The sequence below is a fragment of the Ursus maritimus genome, unplaced genomic scaffold (genome assembly GCF_017311325.1).
Source record: "Ursus maritimus isolate PB19 unplaced genomic scaffold, ASM1731132v1 scaffold_30, whole genome shotgun sequence".
Lineage (NCBI taxonomy): Eukaryota > Metazoa > Chordata > Mammalia > Carnivora > Ursidae > Ursus > Ursus maritimus.
In genome coordinates, this window is record NW_024425564.1 from 23,080,785 (window position 1) to 23,108,020 (window position 27,236).

The following is a 27,236-nucleotide window of genomic DNA, read 5'->3' on the forward strand; positions in this document are numbered from 1 at the left end:
GGGGGGGGGCAAAAGCTGCGGAGGGAATGAGGCGCCTCCCCCTAGCATTTCCTCTCACGCCCACTTCCAACCTAGGAGGCTTTTGGTTTCTGCTTTTGTTGTTTTTAAAATTAAAAGTTAAACCCAGGAAGCTCTGGATCAGACTTTTGCGTTGCAGTTCGGGTAAGTTTTCTCTCGGTTCTTTTGTCTGGCGTCTGGCTTGGCAATACCCTGGGCGTGGGAGCAGAGTTGGCAAAGCGAGCGGGGGAAGGTTTTGTCGCCGGGTCGCCCCGAGGAGGAGGGGATTCGGCCGGTGGACGGGAAAGCCCGGCGCGCGCGGAGGGCGGAGGGCGGAGGGCGGAGGGGAGGGACGGGCCTCGGCGTGACCCGGCGGCCGGCGGGGAGGAACCTCCGGGATCTCCGCGTGGCGGCGGCGCTGCCGGGCCGCGCGCAGGGCGGAGGGCCGGGGCCGCGGGGCCGCGCCAGGGGGGAGCCCGAGCCGGGCCCGGCCGGGCGGCCGCGTGGGAACCGGGGCTGGGGACGCGCGGGCGGCGGTGGTGGCGCGGAGCCGGGTGGTCACGGCGGGACGGCCGGGGCCCGCGACGAAGCCCCGGGGTGGACTTGTGTTCTCCCCAAACTGCTCAGCAAGGAAAATGTGTGTAGAGCCCTGCCATGACACTGCCCTCACTTGAACCCCACTCCCCGAGGGGGGTGCCAAAGCGTTCACATGGCCAGCAGGGATGCAGCTGGAGAGAAATAGGGCCCTGGGAACCCCCTTCTTCTTCTTCTTCTTTTTTTTTTCCCCTGAGTATGGTCACCTCCCCCGTTGTTAACAGAATTTTTGACAGTTCAAACGGCTGTTTACCTTTCACATTTATCTTCTGGTTAAATGTGTGTGTGTGTGTGTGTGTGTGTGTGTGTGTATATATATACACACACATATACATATATATATATTCCCCCCCCCACATTCCCATACCATTTGAGAAACTGTATTTAATTTGCCACAAAACAAGTCGAAACTAGCTACTTTACCGGTTAGCTGGATTTCCCTGCGTTCTGATAAGTAGGAAGTTAGAACTGCAGGCAGAATTAGGAAAAGAAATTGCATTTAGAAAATTCGAAACTAGGAAATAGGCAACTGTTCCGTATTGCATCTATTTCAAAGGAAAGTTTAATATTGATTTGCCACTCAAGAAATTTAAGTTGTGAGCCGTCTACTTAAGAAAAAAGCTTTTTAGCAAGCTGAAATGGCAAAATTATCTATTATAACTCCAAACTGTATGCTTCATCTGTTAGAAAGATCACAGCAAATGTTGTGTTCACAGTGTGTATTTGTTATGTCCACCAACCATTGGTTTAAAAATATATTCAGTCAGTAAGCATTTTGGTTTAGCAAGTGACACCAAGGAGAATTAATCATTATCAAGCTACCTTAATCTTTATCCTCTGACAGGTTAGATATACTCGAACATTTAAATGAGTGTTTATCTTTTATTCAAATGCCCAGTTGGGAAGTTACATTACATACTTTTTGTGATTGCAATCCATTAGATATCATTTACTTTTACAAAAGACAGATGATTACATCACGTTGAAGATTTAAAGATTGCATTATCTCATCACCAGGTTGGAAGTAGAGTATGCTAAACAACATTTCAAATGGCGGCAGTTGTTGGGTGACCTTTTCTCTTGCGACCAAATTTAGTTTTTAATAGGCATAGTCCCCCCTTTAGGTGACTTCACTTTTGGTTACAAGCTCGCCTTTATTGAGTATTCCATTTTTAATCATTCCCATTTTGGTGCATTAAGCTTTTCTTAGCTCCAATGAGCTAGAGGTAGGATTTCCTCAGGGGAATTTTTGGGGTCAACCCTAGCAGGAAAAGCCTAGATATCTTTATGGAAGCCCCAGGGAACAAAACAATTCAAGTTTGCACAGATGGCCCGCGTAGTGGGTGTACGGCCGTTTAGCATTTTTATTCCTTAAAAGGGGAAAGCAGTTTGGTTTAATCTAAGAAATTCTTCTGCATCAAAATTTTTGTTTTGTTTTATTTCTCCCAAGTTCAACGTGGCTCCTTTAACCAGTCACTTTTGCCTGCTTCTTTAGGTATACTTGTGGAATTTCTGAGCTCCCGATTTCTAACATTCTTTAGTAGTTCTAACCCCGAAAACTTTCTTCGTTACCCAGGTCCAGCCCCTCCTGATTTATTTCCATAGATTACCACTCCTTGCTTCCTCTACTGCTTTCTAGCAGCAAGGGTCAAACTCTGGTTTATGATAATTACTCCCTCTTCCCCCTTTCTCTTCTCCTCGGCGTCCCAGGAGCCAGTCCCGCTGCCCAGCCCCGCACCTCCCTTTCCGACCCCAAAGACCCCTCACCTCCCTGCCCTAAGCTGTCAGGCGGACAGGCAAGGGTTAACTGCGCCGGCAGCCCCGGCTCTGGGAACCACCAGCGGGTTTTGGAGCGGCCTCTGGAATAACCTTGGCTTCCCTCAGTCTTTTAATAGAACATCCGCCACCAAGAAGTGGTTTCGGTTCAGGGTTAATAATATGTCCCCTTCCACCCTCCAAACCAACACCCCGCCCCCCTCCCAGTTTTTTTTTTTTAAGTTGTTTTTCAAAGTTAATGAGTTTCAAGTTTCACAATGACTTTCCCCTTCCCTCAACGCGTTGCTGAGGAAACCCCCTTGGGGTCCCCCCCGCCCTCCCTTCTCCTATCCCCTCCCCCATTCGGCCCGGGCGGGGGGCGGGACTGGGAGACCCCATGACGTCACCGGCCCGGCCCACATCCTCCTTTAGAAAGTAAAGAGACGGTAAAGAGAAACTACCGCCCCGCCCGTCCCCGCCCCTCTTCCCGGACCAACCGCCCCCAACTGCGCGACCCGGCCAGGCCTTCCCCAGGCCGCGTGACCGGCTGAGCCCGCCCCTCCGCCCCCGCCGGGCGCCAGTCCCCGAGCCGGCGCGACCCCGGGCTCCCGCCCCCCCCCCCCTCGCGTCCCTAACCCCGCCCCTCCCCCCTCGGGCCGCGCCGCCGCCTCCTCCCCCCCTTCCCGTCCCTGCGGCGGCCGGGCGGGGCGGAGCCGCGGGGCGGGCAGCGAGAGGGGGGGAAGGGGAGGTGCGGCCCGGGGCCCGCCCCGCCGGGGAGACCCGGGGCTCCGGGCTCCACGCGAGCCCCGACCGGGGCACCCATCCCATCCCCACCCTGCACCGGGCTGCGGGCCACGCCTGTCCACTTGGGCCTCCTCGCCGGCGGTGACCCCCCTCCCCTCCCCCGCCGAGCCCTCGCTGGGGGACGCCCCCTCCCCCGCCCGCGCGGCGCAGCTCGCGGCCTCCCCGCCCCCCGCCCCCGGGGATCCCCTGCTGCCCCGCCCACCCGCGGGAAAGCCTCGGACCTTCGCCCTCCCTCCCCCGCGCCGCCTGGCCCGCGCTCCTCCCGTCGCCCCTAAAGACGCTAAACGTGCCCTACTCTGCCCCGGGGAGAGGTAAAGCCCGCGCCCTCCCTCCGCGCCCCGGGCCCCACGGCCCCGGCGGCCGCTCTCCCGCCTCGCCGCCCGGCCCCCCGCCGCCCCCTTCCCGGCGGCGGCGGTCATGCCGCGGCCCGGGGCGCCGGCGAGCGCGGCCGCCTCCCCCGCCCGGCGCCTGCGGCCCCCGCCCGCGCGCCCCGCGCTTCCCCCCCGCCCCCCGGCCGGCTCCCCTGTTTAATATTTCAGCGCTGGGTGGTGTGAGTGCCAGTCGCCGGCCTCTAGTGTGGCTGCTGCTGGGGCGGCGGCGGCGGCGGGGAGGGGGACGGAGCCCAGGGGCCGGGAGCAGCAGCGGGAGGAGGCTATGTTTGTGTTTGGGGTTGTCAAGTGAAGGAGGGATCCCGGGCGCCGCCGCCGCCGCCACCGCCGCGCGGGGGTCGCGGAGATTCCGAGCTGCGGCCGCCGCCATCAGCAGCGCAGCTCCTGGGCCGGCTGCAGCGGCAGCGGCTCCGCCGGGCGTCCTGGCAGCAGGTTCGGCGCGGGCTCCGCGGCGGGGGCGCTGCAGCTGGGAGGGCGGCGGGGGGGCCATCCGGAGGGGGGGGCAGGACCAGTTCTCCCTCCGCGGGCGGGGGGCGTGCGGGCGCGCGTGTGTGTGTGCGTGTGTGTGCAACTGCCGACCTTGCAGAGGGGATGGCTGCGTGCGGGAGAGACTTGCCACTTCTGGGCGCCCTCGCCGCGCGGGAGCGGCCTGAGCTGCGGTCCTGCGAGGCCAGCAGGTACGGAGGGACCCAGCCTCCCCACCCGCGTTCCAGCCGCAGACGCATTTTGCAAGAGGGTGGGGGGTGAGGGAGACCAGGCCTCGGCTTCCCAACCTCCCGGCTTTGTGGCTTTCTTTTCCTTTCGTTCTTTGCTCTAAGTGCCTGTTTACTCCCAGCCACCTGGGTAGTTTCTTTCCGGGTTGGGAGTAAGCGCCTGCAGCAGTTGGGAAGTGGGAGGTGGGTTTGGGCGCGGGTCGGCTCAGGCTCGCCTTGGGGTCGGGCTGGGGAAGGAGTTGCTGCTGGAGAGGGGAGGGGGCGGTGGCGGAGCCGGCGGCGAGGAGGAGTCTCAGGGCTGCCGCGCTCGCCTCATCCCGTCCTCCTCCTCATGCTCTCCGCATCCACTCCGGGCTCCTTCCTGAGCTGGCACTTCCATTCCCCCTCCTCCTGGCATGCGAAGCGCTTTGTTCAGTGCAGCGTTGCAGAGGGGTTTTCCCAGGCTCCGCCCTCCACATTCATTCATGTTTTTTCTCCTTGCAACTGTCTTTACGCTTTTTGATCGTGTCATGTTTTTGCTCCATGTAGTATTTATTTCTTTCCTGTAAAGGAACGGTTTATTACTCGTCGTAGTCGCTCCAGTGCCGCTGTCTTTGCATATACTCACTTCCCCCCACAAGGATTTAAACATGGGATGGACAGCTAGGGACAGTGGGTAGGCAGGGAACGGGGTAGCAGAGAGCTGTTACTGATTGAGAATTTGCATATTTTATATTTATGCTCCTGATACGGGATCACGTGATTATATTACATTCGGAGTTCACGCTTTAAAAACTTCCAAATATCGTGACCATTTAAAAGCTTTAAGTTTAACAAGGAATGTAGTTAAGCGGTCACACAATTTATTTGGCCCTGATGTCTCTGAATTCTCTATTGAATCAAGCTTCGTGAATCGGATGGTGGATGTCTTTACTGCAGGGAGTTGAGGAACCATATCTTACAGATCATTTAGCACGGTGCTAGAGAAAGTATGTAGTATTTGGCCATCATATTTCTTATTCTCTATGCAGTTAAAAAAAATTGCAAATAGTTTTGTGCAGTGCCCACGCATAGCCTTATCGGGTAAAATACTGAAGTTAATTGTAGCCTCCTTAACTTCTGTTTCTTCTCTGCTATAATGAAGCCATAAATTTCTAAAACCTTATACAGGGATATTAGATCCAGCCTTTCCCATATGGGCTTTCTTAAGGAGAATTAATATTTGTGTATTTTTGTGTGCCAGGCAGTGGGCATCTACATTATTTAGTGTACACCTTAAACAACCCTGTGAGGTGGATACTACTTCCCAGTTTTACAATTGGGAAATCTGATCTTCAGAGAGGTTAAGTGCCTTGAACACAGTAAGGGGTAGAGCCTGGCTTTGAACCCAGTCGGGTTTGACACCAAAATGTATAGTCATGACTTGTGCTCTGCAGCCTCGTGAATAAAACCACAGAATACCTATTATCTCTGCTGAGGAAGTAAGCACGGAGAGTAACTGAGTCCTGTGGTGCCGCATTGTTGTTGAGTTGCTGACCACGGGCAGGTTAGGCAACGTCTCCCCATCTCATCTTCTTATCTGTAAAGTAGATAAATGATAGCTATCTTACCAGTTATTATTAAGATTGGATTAGATAATGTGTAGAAAGTGCATAGGCACCCTGCAGAGGCTCAGTAAGTGTCTGTCGTTTCTCCTACGGTACTGGGTGTAACAAGCTCTAAACAAAGCATTCCTATCCCATTCTTGTGTCTTTGCTTAGTGATGAAACGTAATTTCATGCTTAACATGATCAGCTTTATTCCAGGAAATTAAAACTAAAGTTTTAGTTCTAGGATCCTTGCGGATCTTGTGGAAGAGGAGACAGAGGTGACTGATTTGGGAGGAGGGAAGATCAGCTTTTGAATTACTGTTGTTTTGTCATATTGCATTTCCGATCACTGTTTTTCGAATGTATAAGTCAGGACAGACCAGGTCATGCTGCAGTAACAAATAACTCCCAAACCACAGGCACTTAAAACAACAAAGGTCTCTTTCTTGTTTCCACTACGTGATCATGGTAGGTTAGCAAGAGCTCAGCTCTGTGTTGCAATACTCACTGTCTGGAACAGTGCCTGTCCCATGGCAGAGGGAACAGAGAGTGCTGGAGGATTTTGCTTTGATAACTAAATGGCATGGCCCAGAAACAGTGCATATCTCCTCCACTCTCAGGTCATTAGCCAGAACTGGTCACACATTGTAGCTAAACACAGGGAGGCATAAAGTATAGTGCTGGCACAAGCCTAGAAGAAAATACTGGAATAATTGGGGAGCAGCTCCAATAGCAACCACATGTATTAACTGAATTAATTTAGTAAAACAAGATGAATGGGACATGGTCCTTGTTCCCAAAGAGCTTATGGACCAATAGACATATTACATACAGAATAACTCTTTTATAGCCTGATGCTATTCTTAATCGTACCATGTGACGTCACTTTAAAACACAGTGGAGTGAATCTTTTTCACTCTTCTTTGATAAAAGCACAGTGATTTTCTTTTTCTCTTTTCTTAATGAGAAAGCCCAGAGAGTAGCAAAATGAGATGCCCTGCGGTTAATTAAAAGTAAGTAAGCTTTGGCAGGTGTCTCTAGCTTGGTTATCTTTCATTGAGTTATGGTTGGTGCTGAACTAAGCCATGACTTTTGAAGTGTCTTTTTTCCTTTGAAGGTAGTAAAGTGTGATTTTTTTTTTCTTCCTCAGCACATGGATTAATTGATAGATGTTGAGTTTATGGAGCTACCTTTTTGTGACCTGCTCTTCCTACAGTTTCTAAGAAGAAAAAGGGGCCCCTGAATCAAAGAAGATGCCTCGAACTAAACAGATTCATCCCAGGAATCTAAGAGGTAAGGCTCTGCATTGAAACAGAAGTAAGGTTTACAGTAAATCTTACAATAAGGTAATCCTTGGGTGACAGGGATGGCAGCTTGCTAGATGTTGACCCTGGTCCATGGTGAGCGCCCGGAGGTCTCCATTTCTCTCGTTCACTTCCGGTGTTCCTGCACAATTCCCGTCTCTCAGGAAATGTTTCATAAGTATTTGTTGAATGAATTAATCGAATTTGACAAAATTACAGTGCCCTCCCAACGATTAGTGTGGGTATGAAAGTGAGACATTTACTTTCTCTTAACAGAGACTGTGTTTGCCTGGAGGAACCTGAAATGAATAGTTGGATATTCTTTGCCAACATGTTTTTTTTTTTTTTTTACCCCTCCCCTGTACTACTTTTGAGATTTATTTCTGTATGACTCTGTATATTAGATTATCAAGAAGCGAAGAGAGTTGTAATTGACATTAACTCAGACCAGTATTTGCAGAACTCAGAGGCAACATGACCTATTTTCCATGAGGAAGCAATCAGTCAAAATTACATATGCTATGTACATTTCATGCAAAGGTGAAAAATCCTTCACTGTAAAGAGAGATTTTAATTTTAGAAAAGTAAGCTTATTTTGGTTAATTGTTTTAAAAGATGTATGTTGTTCTAATGTGTTATATCAAGGGAAGAACAATTACCTTTTATATTCAGTTTTAGTAGGTAAGGGTATAGCCCCGCTATGCAAAGAATAGTTACAGCAAATACAAACCCCAGCGGAGTGAAGTATTTTACAACATATTTACTACTACAGAAAAAAATTTACAGGCGCGTGCAAGGTAAAAAAATAACTTAAAGATCAAACAGATTAATTGGAAGATATTTCTTTGTGAAATAAATTTGGCCAGTCACTGTGGTGTGATCACTGAAAACGTGGTCAATTTTGTGGCCTCCTCGAATCTGGAACAGTGCGTGTTTCCTGTCTAAAGAGTACACGAACTCTGTGTTGGCATAGGTGGCTGCCTCAGACCAAGTTCAAATTGATGATTATAGCACCGGTGTTCAATGAGGTGAGGATTTAGATGGCAAATATTAAGTCTTGTGTGTCTAAGTCTGGTTTTTCAGAGTCATATAGAAAATGTCGCGAATGGACCATGTATTTGCCTGTCTGTCTCACTAGAACCTGAGCTCCCAAAAGTAGGTCCTTTCTCCCACTTACTCACACTCCTGGCAAAGCCTTCACACTCCTGGCTGCCAGCTGAGGTGGGCATTTGGAGTTCTGGACCCAGCTTTTATAATTCATCTGTCTAAAGAGGGTGGCCCTATTCTAGTGTGCACAAAGGCAGCCTGGGGCCTGTAGATGCCTTAGCCCAGGACAGGTCCTGGCAGCTAACAGGAGCCCAGATAGTTGTTGAAATGAATACCTGATTGAGCTTAAAGTATCGTTCATTAGGTGATAAGTAGTAAACATTTCTCGTATTTAAAATATATAGAGGCGTACTTGGGAGTTATTGTAGATTCTCTTCCCGAACACTGCAGTAAAGCGAATATTGTAGTAGAGTGAGTCAAATGAATTGTTTGCTCTTCCAATTAATGTAAAAGTTATGTTCACCCTCTGCTGTGGTCTCTGAAGTGTGCAATAGCATTGTTTTTTAAAGCGTACATACTTGAATCAAGAAAAATACTTTCTGCTAAAAAATGCTAGTCGTCATCTGGGCTTTCAGCGGATTGTAATCACTGATCATAGATCATCATAGCAAATATAACAGTAATGGAAAAAGCTTGAAAGATTGCGAGAATTACCAAAACGTGACAAAGACACACGAAGTGAGCAAATGCTGTTGGACCTGCTAACCCCAGGGTTGCCATAGACCTCGAATTTGTAAAAGACACTGTCTGCAGAATGCAGCAAAACAGAGCACAATGCAACAAGGTGTGCTTGTACTTTCTAATATTCTAGATCACATGGCGATCCAGAGAAATGCAGATGTTAAGCCACAGACTATTGTCCTTTCTGTACCAAATGTACAGCCCACTGGATCGTTGTTGAACCGTTCCTGTTGCACTGTTCTAGGAGGTAGGGATAAAATGATCCTCAAAACTGGACCCTGAAAGAGCTTGGAGTTGAGGAGGGGAGACGGGTACACATACACCCGTGCCCGTGTCGTGAGGGAAGAGCAGAGGTATGGAGCTTTCACAGAGGTGGGGTGTCATACTCTGTCCTGATCGTGGGGCAGTTTGGCACGGGGCAGCGTGGGAAGGGAAGAGAAGCAAAGGTCCCATCTGAAGTAGGTTCTTAGGGCTGAGAAATTATCCACAAAGCTGGTAAGACAGGGTGAGTGCATTTCGTCCTGGGGTAGGAGCTTAGGTGGTGACTTGGGGAACCCAAGACAGTCTAAGTCCTTCTCCATTACTAGAGCATACAAAGTTCCGTCCAGGGGGCACGGGGGGGTGGGTGGAGAGGGTGGGAGATTGGGGTGGGAGAATTAGAAATCAGATCCTGAGGGTCCACCAAATCCGAGTCTAAACTTAGTATGTAGAGCTAAAACATCGAATAGGAAAGCTGGCTTATTTTCCGAAAATTAAGATGTTNGTGGGAGAGGAAGAAGCAGGCTCCCAGTGGAGGAGCCTGATGTGGGGCTCGATCCCATAACGCCGGGATCACGCCCTGAGCCGAAGGCAGACGCTTAACTGCTGTGCCACCCAGGCGCCCCAGAAAATTAAGATGTTTTTAAAGTTTTCTGAGAGAATTTGAAATAAGTTCATTTCTGGCCCGACATTGAGAGTTTCAGAGTTGCTTCACTAAGGCAGTAATGACTCAGGCACCGAAAAGCAGATCAGAGTAGATGAGCACAAGGCAACCTACCAGAGCCACGTTGGTGGGACCTGCAGACTGGCCAGGTCCAGGGGCGGGGGGATGGACTGGAGGCTTGGACAGCACTTCCTGGGAGAGGCGTATCTGAGCCCGTGAGCTGACTCAGCAGAGAGGGATGAAGGCGAGGCTGTACCTGTCCGGGAAACCCCACTAAGCAGAGGCACAAAGGCAAGAAAGTGCTAAGGTGTAACACTTTTAGAATTTCTGCTTCCTTTCTAAAACTGTATTTGAGGACTGTATCCCCAGACACAGGTTGGGGGTTGAAGTGAGCAGCTACGTCCTGAATTGCAATTCCTCTGTTAAGCCTGAATAAACTGATTTTGCTGGTAAAAAAAAAAAATAGGAAAAAGAAAAAAGTAAGTAAACACTAGCTACTAAAATGAATTCTTTAGCATTTATTTTGTGTCTCCCTGTGACTGTTGAAATACCATGTTTGTTTTGCCTTACCGGTCACCCACTGCTTTGACTAAGGTCACCCACTGCTTTGACTAACGGAAGACCTACCGCATAAGTTAGCTATGAAATGGGGAGAGAGGAACTCGGGAGACCAGAAAGCCAGTCACAGCCCCCCTTGCTCTAGTGAGCACGTTGCTCAACGCTACTTTAAACACGTTGCTTCTTTTCGGGCTTCCTTGGAACCTAGTCTGTGAAATATTTGTCCTGTGTCTGGTAATTAAGTCAGTAATAAAAGATTTATACTTAAATTATATGTTTATTATACTTTCGTGGCAGTTTTAACTCTTAAAATATCATTTTTCTTTGATGTATTCTGTTCTTCAACTGGTATTGGTGTAGTCCTAAGGCTGTGCACAGCCGTAGGGTAATCCTATTCTAACTTTCTGGAAAATAAATTTTATTTGGGGGAAAATATGTATACACACACATGTGTGTATGTATTCGTGTATTAAAATATTATACAGGTCATACATGAACACACACAATTTGTATGAATTTAAATGAGGCACGCACATGCAATGCTCCTGTAGGAGTTGGAATTTACGCTTCTCTGCTGTTAGAGGTCCTTTAGTGGAAAAGTATGAGAATTGATATGTTAAGGGCATGATATGAATTTGGGGCAAAACTGAGACAGAGTTAGAACTAATGGGGAATCTATAGATTGTAGGAGTAGGGTTTGTCGAATTCTAGTGTCTTTACCCTTGGTTCTGTAAACCAGATAGAACCTTTGACTTTGGTGCCTGTCTGCATGGAGCAGGTGGGTAGAGCTTAACACTGACATATCCTTTTTTTTTTTCTTAAGATTTATTTATTTTGTGGGGGGGGAGAAGAAAGAGAGGGGGAAGCAGACTCCTCGCTGAGCGCAGAGACCGACACGGGACTCCATCCCAGGACCCTGAGATCGTGACCTGAGTCGAAATCAAGTGTCAGACGCTTAACTGACTGAGCCACCCAGGTGCCCCTCCTGACTGACATGTCCTTCGTGAGGGTGAATGAGAATTTCTGAAGCGCATGAGGGAAGCACTTGGTGTTCAGAAGCAAGGCTTTGTATGCTGTGGTAGGTTCCCTGGAGAAGGGCTCTTGGCCACTATGTGGCAGGCTCTGGGGCTGGAGCTCCCACGTGTGGTCTCGATGAATGTGCCAGCAGGGCAGTGCCCCCTTGCCAGCAACCATTCCTTTCTGATCAGCCATCTCCCCCGCCTTCCCTGGCCTGTGCTTGGACTCCTGTAACCTGAATGGAGGAAACGGGGACTTGCTGGGGTTCCATGTCAGTCCTCTTAAGAGAAAGGGCTGTTTTTCTGCTATGCCAGTCATCATCGTGAATGTATTTTCAAAACTTTGGGGAAGAAAGAAAATAGGTATTTTAGTTGAGTTTGGGCCTAGGGTTTCAAAAGCTGATGTACTTTAAGATGGGAAGTCAGTGTAGAAAATACCAAGTGTTAACCTTTCGCAAAAAAGGTGAATTTTTTTAACCTTTAGCAAAACATTTTTGGGGAATTTTGGTGTGGCCGTTTTTTATTTTTATTGGTTGAGTATGTTTGGCTCTGGACACACTGCTTTATTATGCGGTGAGAAGTAAAGGGTGAGGGCCACACACGGGGTCTGTGGATGCCCGTCACCTTGTAAAATGGAGTCCAAAGTCCCGAGTTTGGCTCGGACACAGTTTGGCCTTCTCATTCTCCTGTGTTCTGATGAATAACCTGCCATCTCAAGGGCTCAGCACGCAGGTCCAGCCTTTCTGTGCTTGCTCTTCATTCTGAAAAGTATTTCTTTCCCCTTCCCATTTCTACGCTGTTTTCTTATTCTGCGTGGGAGACATCTTTGCCAAAGAAGATTTCTCTTCCTCTTCGAGCTCCGCCCTCTCCCTGTCTCCTGCCTTCTCGCCTGCCCCCCGTGCCCCCCAAGACACACGGCGGGCCTCCATTGCTTCTGTCTGTAGGTACCTCATTGAACTTGTGATACCGCATCATAATTATTCTGCAGATGTATCATCTTAGCCGGGTATAACTTACATGTCAAAAGAGCATGTTTTACTCACCGATCTGTGTTCAACAAAAACGTATTTGCGTTAGCTTATTAGCATACTAGAGGGTTAAAGATGATTTGTACTCTCGAAATTTATTTACACTTCTGAACCTTGATTAGCAAATGCTTCTTGTGATCCCTGGTAGCCTCTGATTAAGAAACCTGTTATGATACAAAATTGTCATCGCGGGAGCCAAGTCATTGCTTGTTAACTTTTGTTTTACTTTAGTTTTTGCCCAAGGATTCCTAGAGTTTATCTCTTTGGTACATTTAATTAACATAATGGTAAAGAGTCTGGCCTCAGGTTATCACTGGCTAGCTGTGCAGCCCTGGGCAAGCCGCGAGTGTTGGTTTCCTCCTCTGCAAAGCGGAGATAATGCGTGAAGACGTAATTGAGCGGGATGCCTGACACCAGGTCAACACTCAGTACAGAGTTGTCGCTTTCTCTCAAAACCTGGTTTGTGCCAAACTCTTGGGTTGCCTGTGCTTTGCAACCAGAGGCCACCCAGAGGCTCGGGGTGATGCTGCTTCGGTGTGCTCGGTGTGAATTACCGACAGGTCCCAGGGGCCTGGCGGTGCGGGGCTTGGGATGTGCAAGAGAGCCATTGCTGCTGGACAGAATTTGGGCAGGACGGTTCTCACCTAGAGTGCCGCCTCCTCAGTGTGTCCGTCTACACAGAGTCCCACCTTACCTCCTGTTTTGAGTCTAGTTCTCAGGAAACTGATGGTGAGGTCTTCTGTTGTAACGGAACTGCCTTTGGAAGCATTCGATGTTCAGGATCCTATAGGATGGAAGTGATGTGCTGTAGGCCACGCTTGCGTTTAGGTTCTAAGACGGGCCCCGCTTTCTGTCTCTTGTGCCCCCATCTCGTGTGGGACCTTGGAAACCCAGTGGGTTTTCAGGATTAATCTGATGAATGGGAATATTTTCATTTGCTGTCAGTGCGTGGACCCACTGCAGTGGCTTGTTTTATCAATCACCCGTCGTGAAGAGAATCTGATGTTTTCTTACGTGGGGATGGTCTGGTTGAGCGTAGAAGTACCAATACGTTTAATTTTGATGATTTTTATTTTTTAATTTTTATTTACTTATTTTTAAAGATTTTATTTATTTATTTGAGAGAGAGAGTGAGCAAGAGAGAAGAGGAGCAGGGGGAGGGACAGAGGGAGAGGGAGAAGCAGACTCCTTGCTGAGCAGGGAGCCTTACTCCTGGGGTTCGATTGCGGAACTCCGGCATCACCACCTGAGCCGAAAGCAGCTGCTTAACCTTAAGCCACCCAGGTGCACCTAATTTTGATGATTTTTAGATGGAATTCCGGCTGTTCATGCACATTGTTTTTCATCTTTGAATGTTAAGTCAGCAGTTCTATATTGACAGCCTTAAGATTTGAGAAGTCAGAAATCTTGTAGGGTAAACAACCCAGGGCTTACTTAAAAAAAAAAAATCTGTAGATGACTGCAGCTAGGAAGGAAATAAGTAAATAACTTACAGTTAAGTTTTTGATGATAAAGGTAAGAAAGGTATTGACGTTATTAGCAGCTATCATGTAAGCAGCCATTCGTCTGACTAGGATAAAAATAGGAGACTAGATTTCATAAAGCAAGCCTCCCATTTGTTTTCGGATCATTATTTTTCAGCTCATACTGAGAGCTTATTTGATGCTTTTGGAAGACTTATTAACATTAACCAAATGCTTTTTTTCTTTTTAAAAGCAAATACAAAGTGTAATAATATGATTAATCAGAGTAATGATTTTATTTTAGATCATCTTTGCACAAAATGTGTTCTGATGAGGTATAATTTTATCTTATCATAGAATGGGAAAATACATAATGTGTATAAAATCTCCTATTATATACATATCTTTTTAAGCTCCACATTTAGAATGCCATGTCATTTGAACACGTCTAGGACAAAGTTGGTTCTTGTGTTCCCTGAAAAAATATTTTATGAATAAATTAAATGCCTTATTTTGTCATTCCCATATTTATTATTTTAAAACATTTTAACAGTACTTCTTTTCATATTAATAATGTGCCAAAATTACCAATGGTGCTCAGGTATTCTTACAAAGCACTCGATATGGGTAAGGATGTTAGCCACTGTTCACCGCAGGGCAAAAAACCTGTAACCAAATCGTGTCCTTTCTTCTCAATACTCAAGTCATTCTTCAGAAGGAAGTAGTTCTTGACTATTAGGCTTTTATTTGGGGTAACAGTGCATTCATTTTGACTTTTTAAAATAAATTTAAGTAATCTTTACACCCAGTGTGGGGCTTGAACTTACAACCCTGAGATCAAGAGTTGCATGCTCTACGGGCTGAGCCAGCCAGGCGTGACTTTTTTTTTTTTTAATTAAGATTTTATTTTATTTGAGAGATAGAGAGAGAACAAATTGGGGGGGGAGGGTCAGAAGGAGAGGGAGAAGCAGACTCCCTGCTGAGCAGGGAGCCCCATGCGGGGCTCAAACCCAGGACCCCTGGATCGTGACCTGAGCTGAAGGCAGCCGCTCAACTCAGGCGCCCCCGAGGCGTGACTTTTTAAAATAAATTTAAAATGTAAGCTTCTTAGAAATTTTCGATGATGAATTCTGTTCTACAAAATATTCTAAGGCCGCGCTGCCACGCTAATGTACTTTAAAAAAAAAATGCAGTGATCATAAACTGGTTGGCTGCTAAATAATGAACTAGAAATAGCAGTCCTTTCAGTGTGACGTGGAATCATGATAGTCTCAGGGTTACTCCTGCTCGATTGATGCAAAGCTGGGCTTTTATGGTACTTGGACATTTGTGTGCGTATACTATTTCTGTGTGCCTGTATGGCTAGAGTATGAATTTACTTAAACATACTTACTGCTTTGCATTTGGTAGTGTGCTTATATATACCTATTTTCCAACTCTTAAAAAGATTCGCCAGTGAAGCAAAGGACCAGATCAGCATGCCATTGCTTAGTATTACAGTATTCAAATAGAAATTAAGCATTCAGTTGGGGCTATGTTTGATAGTTTAAAAATAAGGAAAAATGAACTGAGCTGATACACAGCACAGGGACCTGGAAGGTGGTTGAACAGTGCCAGAGCTGTGTCTGGGAGAAGCCCAAGGTCCGGGCTTCTCATACGCCGCTGCAGGGGAGTCCTACAGCTTGGAAGGAGAGACCTCAGAGGTCATTCAGTTCATCTTCCTCATTTTACAGATGAGAAAGTTGGCCAGAGAAGTTTAAGTGAATTGACTTTGAGCAGCTTATTTGTATCTTATTACAGATATTTGTGGAGGGGTCTTTAGAATTTTCTTTTTTATTTTTTATTTTTTATTTTTTTATTTTTTTATTTTTTTAAAGATTTTATTTATTTATTTGACAGAGACAGCCAGCGAGAGAGGGAACACAGCAGGGGGAGTGGGAGAGGAAGAAGCAGGCTCATAGCGGAGGAGCCCGATGTGGGGCTCGATCCCAGAACACCGGGATCACGCCCTGAGCCGAAGGCAGACGCTTTAACGACTGCGCTACCCAGGCGCCCCTAGAATTTTCTTTTTTAAATCATACAGCTTCCCATAGTTATGTTTCGTTGTGGGCTGGTGGCAAGAGGGACGTTGCGTTTTATCATTTTTTTTTTTTTTAAAGATTTTATTTATTTATTTGAGAGAGAGAAACAGCCAGCGAGAGAGGAAACACAAGCAGGGGGAGTGGGAGAGGAAGAAGCAGGCTCCCAGCGGAAGAGCCTGATGTGGGGCTCGATCCCATAACGCCGGGATCACGCCCTGAGCCGAAGGCAGACGCTTAACCGCTGTGCCACCCAGGCGCCCCGCGTTTTATCATTTTTATGGTAAAAAGAGCTAACCTGTCCACAGGTCTGTGTGCTGGGCTCTATTCGGCATGCTCTTTATATCTTTGTTGATGTAATCCTTGCAACTGGTGAGACAGGGCCTCTTACTGCCCTCATTCTGTAGACATAGGGATGAAGCACAGAAAAGTTGCTGGTTGCCCAGGGTCCCACAGCCAGAAGTCTCCAGTGCCTTTGCTCTCGACTGTCATGCTCATACTTGCTAATGTTGAGAGCAGAGTTTTCCTGATTAGTATGAGCTTGCAAATGCTCTCCATCACAGTTACAGAATAAAGTTTGTCCCGCACTGCACGGAGAGCTGTGGTCACTCAGAAGATCAGAATTTGAAGGCCTTTTCTTTTCCCCCTCTGAGTCTTGAATGGTTGAAATTGATTGCAGAGTTGTGGATGTCTGTATTACTCCAAGCTGGGTTTGCTATTACAAACAGGAACTTCCAAGCTCTTCAAGAGATGTGTACTTACTTATTTACTTAGTAATATGTAGTTGAAAGTAGAGATATCTTGCTCAAACTGGAAAATGGCAGTATTTACTTATTTTTAATGATTATTTATTTTAAAAATTTATCTTTGAAGCGTAGTTGACATACAACGTTGTATTAGTTTCAGGTGTTCAGCATAGTGATTGGACAGTTCTAGACATAGCTCAGTGCTCACCTTGATAAGCTCAGAGCTCATCTGTCACTGTACAACTTTTTTACAATATTACTGACTGTATTCCCTATGCTGTACATTTCATCTCTGTGACTTCCTTCTTTTGTAACTGGAAGTTTGTACCTCTTAATCCTCTTCACCTGTTTTTCCCATTCCACCCCCGCCATGCACCTCGCCTCTGGCAACCACCAGTTTGTTCTCTGTGTTTATGGATCCATTTCTGCTTTTTGATTGTTGGTTTTGTTTTTTAGATTCCACATGTAAGTGAAATCATAATGGTATTTGTCTTTGAACCTAATTTCGCTTAGCATAATACACTCTAGGTCCATCCATGTTGTTACAAATGACAAGATTTCATTCTTGTTTTATGGCTGAGTAATATTCTCTTGTATATGTATACCATATCGTCTTTATTCTTCTGTGAGTGGACTTTTGGGTTGCTTTCATATCTTGGCCATTATAAATAATCCTGCAGTAAGCACAGGGGTATGTGTATCTTTTCGAATTAGTGTTTTTGTTTTCTTTGGGTAAATACCCAGTAGTGGAATTACTGGATCATCTGGTATTTCTATTTTTAAGAAGAATGGCAGTATTTAAATGGGAATCTCAGCCTAACAGTTGAAATTTTAGACATAAATGCTTAAAAACTATTTCTGGGAAAACTAATGTGAAAACATTAAAATTCTAAGTAAAATATAGATGAAAACATTCTGTAATTTTTCCTCATAAGTAGGTATAAAAGAATTTAGAAAAAGTGTACTATTTTAGATATATTTGGACTCTTCTAGATTGTAGATGAAGGACAAATGAAAGAATGAAAGGGAGATGTTATCTGTCTTCCATTTATTTCCACAAACAGTGAAGATGCTGGTATGCTATGCTTAGAGGTAAAAGCTCACACCTAGCCTCCTAAGGGTTTTCGTGTAATATGTCTCCAAACATATGAAAAAGATCAAGGACAATATAAAACAACAAATTTAAGATTAATACGGAACATTGCAGTATGGAACTCTCAAAGGGAAAATGAAGCAGAAACAAACTAGTTGAGATAAATCAATCGGAAAATACTTCTTGGGAGGGGTTAACTTTTTTCCAGATGAAAACCTGAGTGAAGCAGAGTTTTGAGATGAGCTTTTAAAGAAAGGAAGGATAGATTGGTAGAGAGAATAAGTTGTTTTGAGACTTTGCCAGAAGATAGAATGGGGAGAAAATCATATAGGAGTGGTTGTTGACCTGTTTGCTTGATTGGAGTGGATTCTCAATGAACTTAAAAAACTAAACTTTAGGGGCGCCTGGGTGGCACAGCGGTTAAAGCGTCTGCCTTCAGCTCAGGGCGTGATCTCGGTGTTCCGGGATCGAGCCCCACATCAGGCTCCTCTGCTATGAGCCTGCTTCTTCCTCTCCCACTCCCCCTGCTTGTGTTCCCTCTCTCGCTGGCTGTCTCTATCTCTGTCAAATAAATAAATAAAATCTTTAAAAAAACAAAAAAACAAAAAAAAAAAAACAAACTAAACTTTAAGGAAGAATAAAGGAAACTTCTTAGGTTTGACATATATAGTGTATATTTGCGATAATTATAAAATCACCAAGTTGAGTTCTTCTGTAGTAAGTTAAGTATTTATAAAAGATACATCAGAGGCTAGAGACTATCTTATAATACTTTGAAATTTAAAGATTCATTTACTTATTTTGAGAGAGAGCACGCATGCATGACTGGGAGGGGCAGAAGGAGAGGGACAGAGAATCTGAAGCAGACTCCAAGCCAAGCATGGAGCCTGATGCGGGGCTGGATCTCCTGACCTTGAGATCATTACCTGAGCCAAAACCAGGAGTCGGACACTTAACCAACTGCACCACACAGGTGCCCTAATACTTCAAAATTTAAACACAGCCTCCCCACAGGATTTTTAGAGCAGTGAAACTGCTCTTTATGATGCTATAATGGTGGATACATGTCATTATACATTTGTCCAAATCTATAGAATGTACAACCCCAAGAGTGAACCGTAAACTGTGGACTCTGGAGTGATGATGTCCATGTCGGCTCATGAGTTACAACCAGTCTATCGCTCTGGTGGGAGATGTTGATAATAAGAGCGGCTGTGCATGTGTGGAGGAAAGGGGTATATGAGAAATCTCTGTACAGTCCCCCCAATTTTGTTATGAACCTAAAACTGTTTCAAAAAATAAGTATATTCTAAAAAAACAACACCTCCACCTAGGGTCAGTATGATTTGTTGATATCCAGGAAAAGGATGATATGTTAAAAGAATGAGGCAGTCTCTGTCTCTCTGTCTCTATTTCAGAAAATCATCTTCATGCATATGAACAAACCAGCAAAAGAATAATATATGACCTTGAGCAAATAGCTTTAATTTAGTTTCTTCCTTCAAAGCAAGGCATGGGAGTGGGCAGGGGTTGGGGTGGGTGGTATTGTTCTGTAATTTTCTTTTTAGCTTTAAATGGTGGTTATTCTTTTTTTTTTTTTTTTAAAGATTTTATTTATTTATTCGACAGAGACAGAGACAGCCAGCGAGAGAGGGAACACAAGCAGGGGGAGTGGGAGAGGAAGAAGCAGGCTCAATAGCAGAGGAGCCTGATGTGGGACTCGATCCCAGAACGCCGGGATCACGCCCTGAGCTGAAGGCAGACGCTTAACCGCTGTGCCACCCAGGCGCCCCTTAAATGGTGGTTATTCTAAGGCAGGGGTCAGCAAACGACAATCTAATGGTCAAATCCAGTCTTCCACCTGTTTTTGTAAATACGGTTTTATTGGAACTGGGCCACGCCCACTCATTTACATATGCCTGTGCCCACTTTCCTGCTCAGTAGTTGCAAATGGCTCAGAAAGCCTAGAATATTTGCTATCTAACCTTTTACACAGTTTGCTGATCCCTGTCTATGGAATTGAGGGGAATTGGATTATTTATTTATAAACCCCTTTATGTTTGGGAATGAGTAAGAATGTTCCATCTATCTTTAGAGGACTGTAGGAATGAGTTATAGGGGAACTTTGAGGGGCTGCTTTAGTATGTTAGGGTCTGCTCCCTGCTACGCATGATAAGGGAATTCACATTTGTTCAGTTCTAAGAAGAAGAGAGAGCCTTAGAGGTCGAGTTGCTCCTGACAGAAAGATTTAATTGTTCTTGATGTTCCAATGCCAGGATCATGGGTCTCCACTCAAAAGGCCCAGGTCATCAGGGGGCCGTTCTGTTGGAGCAATGTCCTTCTTCCAATTGTATTGTGTCCGTTAGTCACCTCTATATTTAACTCACAGTGGTAGAGAAATATCATAAGCCACTGTTCACAGTCCTGTGGGCAAAGCCACCAAACATTTTGTGAAGGATTGTTCCTCAGAAAAATGGGCCCTGAGAGGCAGTCCTGCCGCTTGAGAGTGGAGTGCTGAGAATGGGACCTGTTATCTGCATGATAACTGCTATTGACACATTAAGCCTGACAATTTGTACTTCAGTTTCAGAGAACATGATTACATTTCTGAATGTCTGAATTCTCAATATTACCTACACCGCCATCTTTAATCGCTAAATAATTCATTATTTCTGGTGGTTTTGGGTTAGTGAAATGAGAGTGAGTGGAGGAGATATTTTTATGTTCTGGTTTTGTTTTACTTAATTTTGCTTAAGTTTAAATACTTTACGTTAAGGATGGGCTCAGTTGAGTTCATAGTAACTACTTCAATAGTTTGAGAAACACTTGAAAGCAATGCTGATTCAGGGCACCTGGGTGACTCAGTCGGTTGGGTGTCTGCCTTTGGCTCAGGTCATGATCCCAGAGTCCTGGGATCGAGCCCCGCGTGGGGTTCCCTGCTCAGCTGGGAGTTTACTTCTTCCTCTACCTCTACCCTTCCCCACACTCATGCTCTCTCTCTCTTCTCTCTCAAAGAAATAAAATCTTCAAAAAAAAAAAAAGAAAGATAGCAATGCTGATTCTCCACAGACACGTTGGTACGTCAGCCTTGTGGTACCTGGTAGCGTTAGCATGTGGCTCAAAAATGGCATGAGATTCAGTATGTTAGCATGGGACCTTTCTCAGTGAAAAGCAGAACCATAGTGGTCATGAAGTGAAGTGAAAACTAAGGGCCACTTTTGAAGCCTCTGCCTGGACTTCTCTAGGCCCTGCTGGGATGGGATGGACACACTGTGGAGTTCAACAGCTCTGCCCGTCTCAGGAAATTTATAGTTGAAGACGCAAAGACCATCATGGCTTACACATGAAAGTGCAGCCAGCTGTACAAACATTTGAGGAGTGGACGTAGAAATAATACTCAATTTACACATGTAAGCAGAGGTGTGACTGCATGGCAGAGCAGTGAAGTGCCTTATTTGGCCTTCTATCCATTGATAGTTTAGGTTTTGGTGGAATTAATGCATATGAGTGATGAGTTACATGCTTCCCACGTACAGTAACATCTTCAAGAATGTAGAGTAGCGTTACATTTTCTTCGAAAAAGTGTGTATTTTAGTCTCCAGGTAGTAGTTTATTGCCTCAGAAACCACTGCACAATATATATTTTTTACAGCTTTTCAAGATCTAATTTACATGCAATAAAATTCACCCATTATAAGTGTACAGTTCAGTGAAATTTAGTAAATTGACAGAGTTGTGCCGCCTTTACCACAGTCCAGTTTTAGAATGTGTTCGTCACCCCCAACATTTCCCTGGGCCTAGTAGGAGTCAGTCATGCTCCCAGGCAGCTGCTGGCCTGCTTTCTGGCTCTTTACATTTGCCTTTTCTGAACCTTTAATAGAATGGGATCACACAATGTACAGCCTCTTGTCTCTAGTTTCTTTCAATTAGCATAATGTGTATGAGACCCACTTACATTGCAGCATGTATCAGGACTTTAGTTTTTTAGCTTTTATTGCTAAGTAGTATTCTGTTATATGCATGTATCTGTCACCTTTGATTGTTCATGCAGGTGATGGACATTTGGATTGTTCTCAGCTTTTGGCTATTACGACTAATGGTGTGAGCAGCGATGCCCAAGTCTGCAGTTAGCTGGAGTGTTCTACAAATGCCACTTACGTCAAGTTGGTTGTTAACATCTGTTTTACCTGACATAATTATAGAGCTTCCAGCTCTCTTAGGATTGCTGTTTGCATGGTATATCTTTCCCNNCCCTTTTACTTTGAGCCCTTGGATTCTTTGAAGCTAAGCTTTGTCTCTTACGGACAGGGTGTTGTTGGAATTGCTCTTTCATTCAGCCTGACAGTTTGTCTTCGGGGGGGCGGGGTTTCATTCCATTCACATTGATGTGCTTATTGTTGGGTATATGTCTGCCATTTTCTTTCTTTTCTATTTGTCTCATACTTTTTTTTTTTTAGATTTATTTATTTATTAGAGAGAGAAGAATGCGAGTGGGGGGGCATAGGGGGAGGGAGAGAGAAGTCTTAAGCAGACTCCTTGCTGAGTGCAGAGCCCAACACAGGGCTCCATCCATGACCCTGAGATCACGACCTGAGCCGAAACCATGAGTTGGACGCTTAACCAACTGAGCCATCCAAGTGCCCCTATTTGCCTCATGCTTTTTGTTCTTCTGTGTGTCTCTGCCTTCTTTTGTGTTAAATATTTTTTAGTAAAAAGTTCCAATTTCTCTGTTCCAGTAGTTGTGTTTACTGTATTTTTGAGTAATATTCTTAGTGATTGCTCTAGACATTATAATATGCCCCTTAATGTATCCCTGTCCATTTGAGAATAATACTACTTGAACTGTGGTAAAACATGGAAACTGTGATCCAGTTTGTCTCTTTCTTTCCTCCTTTATTGCTGTTCTTGTCAAAAATGTTTCGTCCTGGGCCCTGGGTGGCTCATTCGGTTGAGCGGCTGCCTTTGGCTCAGGTCATGATTCCAGGGTCCTGGGATCGAGCCCTACGTCGGGCTCCCTGCTCAGTGGGGCGCCTGCTTCTCCCTCTCCTGTGCTCTCTCTCTCTCTCTCTCAATCTCTCCCTGTCAAATAAATAAATAAAATCCTTAAAAAAAATGTTTCATCCTTTTATGTTATAAAAGCTATACGGTGTTAAATTATGGCTTTATAGAATCTTATGTTTTTTAAAACATCTAAGATAAGAAATAAGAAAAAATAGTAAGAGAGTCTTGTATCCACTGATAATCTTTACCATTTCTGACACTCTTCATTTCTTCATGTGGATTCAAATAATTTCTGTGTCACTTCTATTCAACCCGAAGGACTTGATATAGCATTTTTTATAAGGTGGGTCTTCTAGCAGCAAATTGTCTTTAAAAAAAAAAAAATCATAGAATGCTTCACCCCTCCTCCTCCCCTTTTCAGTTTTGAAAAGTAGTTTCTGGCTGCAGAATTCTTAGCTGATAGTGTTTTTCCCTTTCATCACTCTGGACCTTCCACCGCCTTCTGGCCTCCATTGTTTCTGATGAGAAGTCAGCGGCTTTTTTGTGGTGTTTTTCTCTGTGCACAATGAATTGTTTTTTGCTTGCTGCTTTCAGTTTTTTCTTTGTCAGCAGTTTGAGCACTCTGTGTTTAGGTGTGGATCTCTTTGTGTATATCCTCTTTTGAGTTAATATGGAGTTTAGTGGTTTTTCTTTTTTTTTTAAATCAAATTTGGGAAGTTTTAGGCCATTCTTTCTAAAGATATTTTTTTTTTCACCCCTTTTCCTTTTCTTACTACACATATCTTGGTAAACTTGGTTCACACACCCATGAGGTTCCGTTCATTTTTCTTTCATTTGTTTTCTTTCTGTTCCTCAAATTGGCTAATTTCAATAGAGCTATCATCAACTCTACTGATTTTTTTCTTGTGCCAGCTCAAATTTGCTTTTGAACCCCTCTAGTAAATGTTTTATTTCATTTGTTTTACCTTTCAACTCCAGAATCTTTCATTTGGTTCTGTTTTTTATAGTTTATATCTCTTTATTGAGGTGCTCTATTTCTTGAGTAGGCATCCTATTTTAATTCTTTAATCATGGTTTACCTCAGTTCTTTAATTTTTTGTTTCCGTCAGTTCTTTAAATGTATATATTCATATAATTGCTACTTTGAAGTTTTTAATCTGTTAAACCAAACACTTGGAGACACTAGAGACAGCTCATACTGACTGCTGTTTCCTGACTATGGGTCACACTTTCTGTTTCTCCTCATGTCTCAAGTTTTTTGTTGAGTATTTTACACTTCAGGTAATAGATAGGAGCAACTGTCTTTATTGACTCTTGTCACTTGTGTATTTTGTTGTTGCTGCTGTTGTTTTGTTTGTTTCTTTCGAAATTTGCCTGGAATAAATCTGCAAAGGCTGTCTCTCCCATACTGTGTGGCTGCTGCTGTCCATTCTGGTTTGTTGGTTGGTTGCTTTCTTATTGTTCCTTGAAGCCTAGTATCCTAGGGGTCAACCTCATGGCTCATAGCTTTGTGTTCAGCCAGTGATTGATCAGAGGTTGACCTCAGGTCAGTAGAGCTTTCACTCTGCTGGTGGATCTGTGTGTGGACTGGGGAGCACATCCAGATCTCAGGCAGTTCTCACATCTGCCCTGGCTTTTACTGTCAGCCGAACCCCCTTGCATCTCATTGTGTGTACAGGTGTAGGTTCCGTCGTCAAGGAATGTGTGGGTGGCCTGAGCCCACTCTGGTGTCTACGATGCATACGCAGAATCTCTGCTCAACCTGGGATATCTGTAGAGAGTTCGTCAAGTGTACTGTCGTTCTCTCACCTCCCAGAACTCCCTGTTAAATCTCAGCTAGTCGGCTGGTGTCTTGCTTGCCCTGCTTCATAGCTTCAGGCTAGCAGAGCCTCAGGCCTTTGTGTTCTCCTGCTGATGGGATTGCCACTGCCAGTGCTCTGTATCTCGTGGTCCTGGACTGGCGGTGGCGGTGAAGCTGTTGGTTTCCTCAGCCCACCTTCACAGTTGAACTGCTGCACTGGGGAGCTGGCGGTGAGGGGATGCGAACCACTGCCAGCAGAAACCACGTGGGCTTGTGCTGTGCTGCTCCCGCCTGAAGTTCAGTACTTTTCACAAGGAAATACTCATCAGTTTGTGATTGGCTGCGGTTGATTTCCAGAATGCTGACTGGTGGTTTCTGAATTTTGCCTGGCTTCATAGGTTGTGTTTTGGGGAGAAGATCTGCCTACTTCATTCATTTTGTCATTGCTGCATTTTCTCCGAACCCCACCCTGGCTCCTCTGAACATCCATTTCAGGATGTATTTTAACACGCTTTTTAATCAGGACTGTTCACAGAGACCCATCAAGTTGGCCAAAAATCGAGTTGCTTTTGAAAAGATTCAGAAAGTGAGATGATTGTGCCCTTAGGATGCTAGTGTGGCCATTATTGATCTTACATCCGTACGGCTCACGTAAACACCAGCACACTGGTAACTTTTCGGTCTAGGCCTCCGTCACTGAAAGAGTGGTTTAGTTGGGGGGAAAAATGCAGAGGCTTTGGGGTTTTGGAATTGTGGAATTGGGACCGAATCCTGATTGTGTGATTTACCAGGTCTGTGATTTACAGAGTGCTTTTTGATCCCTGTGAGTGTGGGTTTCCTCACCTTCAATTATGAATAGTAATACCTACCTGAGGAATTATTCTGGAGATTAAATCTAACGTCGAGGAAACATCTGGAGCATAGTAGGTATTCAGTAAATGTTAGCCTGTGGTTGAGAATGCAGTTTTGGTAACTTTCCTTTTTCAGATTATCTGCTTCTTGCTTTATCTAGCTTTCCTTCCTGAGATGGCTTTTCCTTTTATGGGATGATTTCGGTATTTTATACAGTACTGAAGCATACAGTATGTTTTCCTCAGAGTACATTTTGGTCGAATGCTCTTTCCAGGTATCCAAGTGTTCCCAATATTTCACAGTGATTTCCTTTCTAAAATCCAAATGTTATGCGCTTATAAGTGGCAGTGAAACTTTTTATGACCACTTTATGGTGCATGAGCTCATATGTATAAGATTGCCTTTTGGGGAGGTCTATAAAATGAAAAAGTGGATCATTATCTAGATGTTCTCAGGACATGATTGGAAGGGGCAAGACAAGGTCCCTAGTAGAGCTGATCAAAGACTTTTACAGAGAAATTTTCTTGGGTCTTGCTGGAGCACAGCTTACTCTGTTCAACTTTGGAGGCTCTCTCCTCTGATATTTAAGTCCATAGGGAGGAAGTGGTGGCTTTGGTTGCATCATTGGGTTGTAATGTCATTTTTGGTTTGAGAGAGGATATGGTTGGACTAAGGCATATCCAGAGCCTTTTATGAATAGCCATACTTTCCTATGATTTCAAAGCTGAGAAGTTAACAGTGCCTCTTATGTAACATTTTACTTAACTGTCAGAGCGCCCTATGCCAGAATGGTTTGTAATGCTTTTTATCAAATTTTTAAAAATTAAATTTCTAGATGCTGCGTCTTCTTGGAAGCATTCATTTTCTCCCGAAGAATATGTGTGTTGTGGACACTGTGTTTATCACGAGTAATTCTTGAAAATAAACTACTTAAGGGGTACCTCGGTGGCTCAGTCGGTTGAGCGTCTGCCTTCAGTTCAGGTCATGATCCCAGAGTCCTGGGATTGAGCCCTGAGTCAGGCTCCCTGCTCAGCAGGGAGCCTGCTTCTCTCTTTCCTGCTGCTGCTGCTGCCCCTACTTCTGCTCTCTCTCTTTCTCTCTCTTAATCTCTGTCAAATAAATAAATAAATAAATAAATAAATAAATAAATAAAATCTTAAAAAAAAGAGAGAGAAAGTAATTAAGCTATAAGTTTCACAGTGTTGACATTGCAGAATTTAGACCTACAGGAAATCAGGACGCAGAGCTCTCTCGTTGTAAAGTGAAATCAGGAAGTCAGGTACAGAGTGGATGGGATAGTGCAGGTGTTTTATAGGAGTCACCCTGCCCTTGGAGTTGCAGCTGTGTGCTGTCTGGAACCAGGTCTGATCCGGCAACTCACACATGCCTGTCACATGCGTGATACAGCCAAGGTTCGTAGTTAAATGATGGTTTGTCAACATTAAATGGTCTTTTAGCTCCTGCGCTTGTCACAGGAACAAAGCGTGGAGTTACACATGCATGTTGCTTCTATTAAACACTGATACGACTACAGGGTCTGGAGGCAGGTCTGCAACAGGTTTATAAAAATTACTACTTTTGTTCTCTCGGGCTTTAAAAATCAACCCAGTATTTAGGAAAATAATTTTAGAAGAGTTTTTTTAAATAAGGGTTTAAACTTTTTATTCTGTGTAGATTGACTCTCTCTTCTTGTGCACTCACTGAACATCTGATAAGTAAACCGTGCGAAGTACTCTGCCCTCTGAGTGCTGTGGAGGAGACGGAAG

General features: G+C 44.9%; 1 protein-coding gene across 4 annotated transcripts in view; it reads left to right on the forward strand.

The window, feature by feature from the left end:
• Window positions 1-24: 24 nt before the first annotated feature.
• Window positions 25-27,236, forward strand: part of HIVEP1 (HIVEP zinc finger 1) — a 150,989-nt gene continuing 123,777 nt past the window's right edge. For 2 of the 4 annotated variants that reach the window (XM_040645051.1, XM_040645054.1), the window contains exons 1-2: window positions 25-162; window positions 6,971-7,113. In XM_040645051.1, coding sequence (XP_040500985.1) covers window positions 7,074-7,113 — 40 coding nt within the window. In that variant the 5' untranslated portion in view covers window positions 25-162; window positions 6,971-7,073. Of the gene's footprint in view, window positions 163-3,343; window positions 3,462-4,092; window positions 4,217-6,970; window positions 7,114-27,236 lie in introns of those variants that run through there. The other 2 variants (XM_040645052.1, XM_040645053.1) reach the window with 2 other exon arrangements.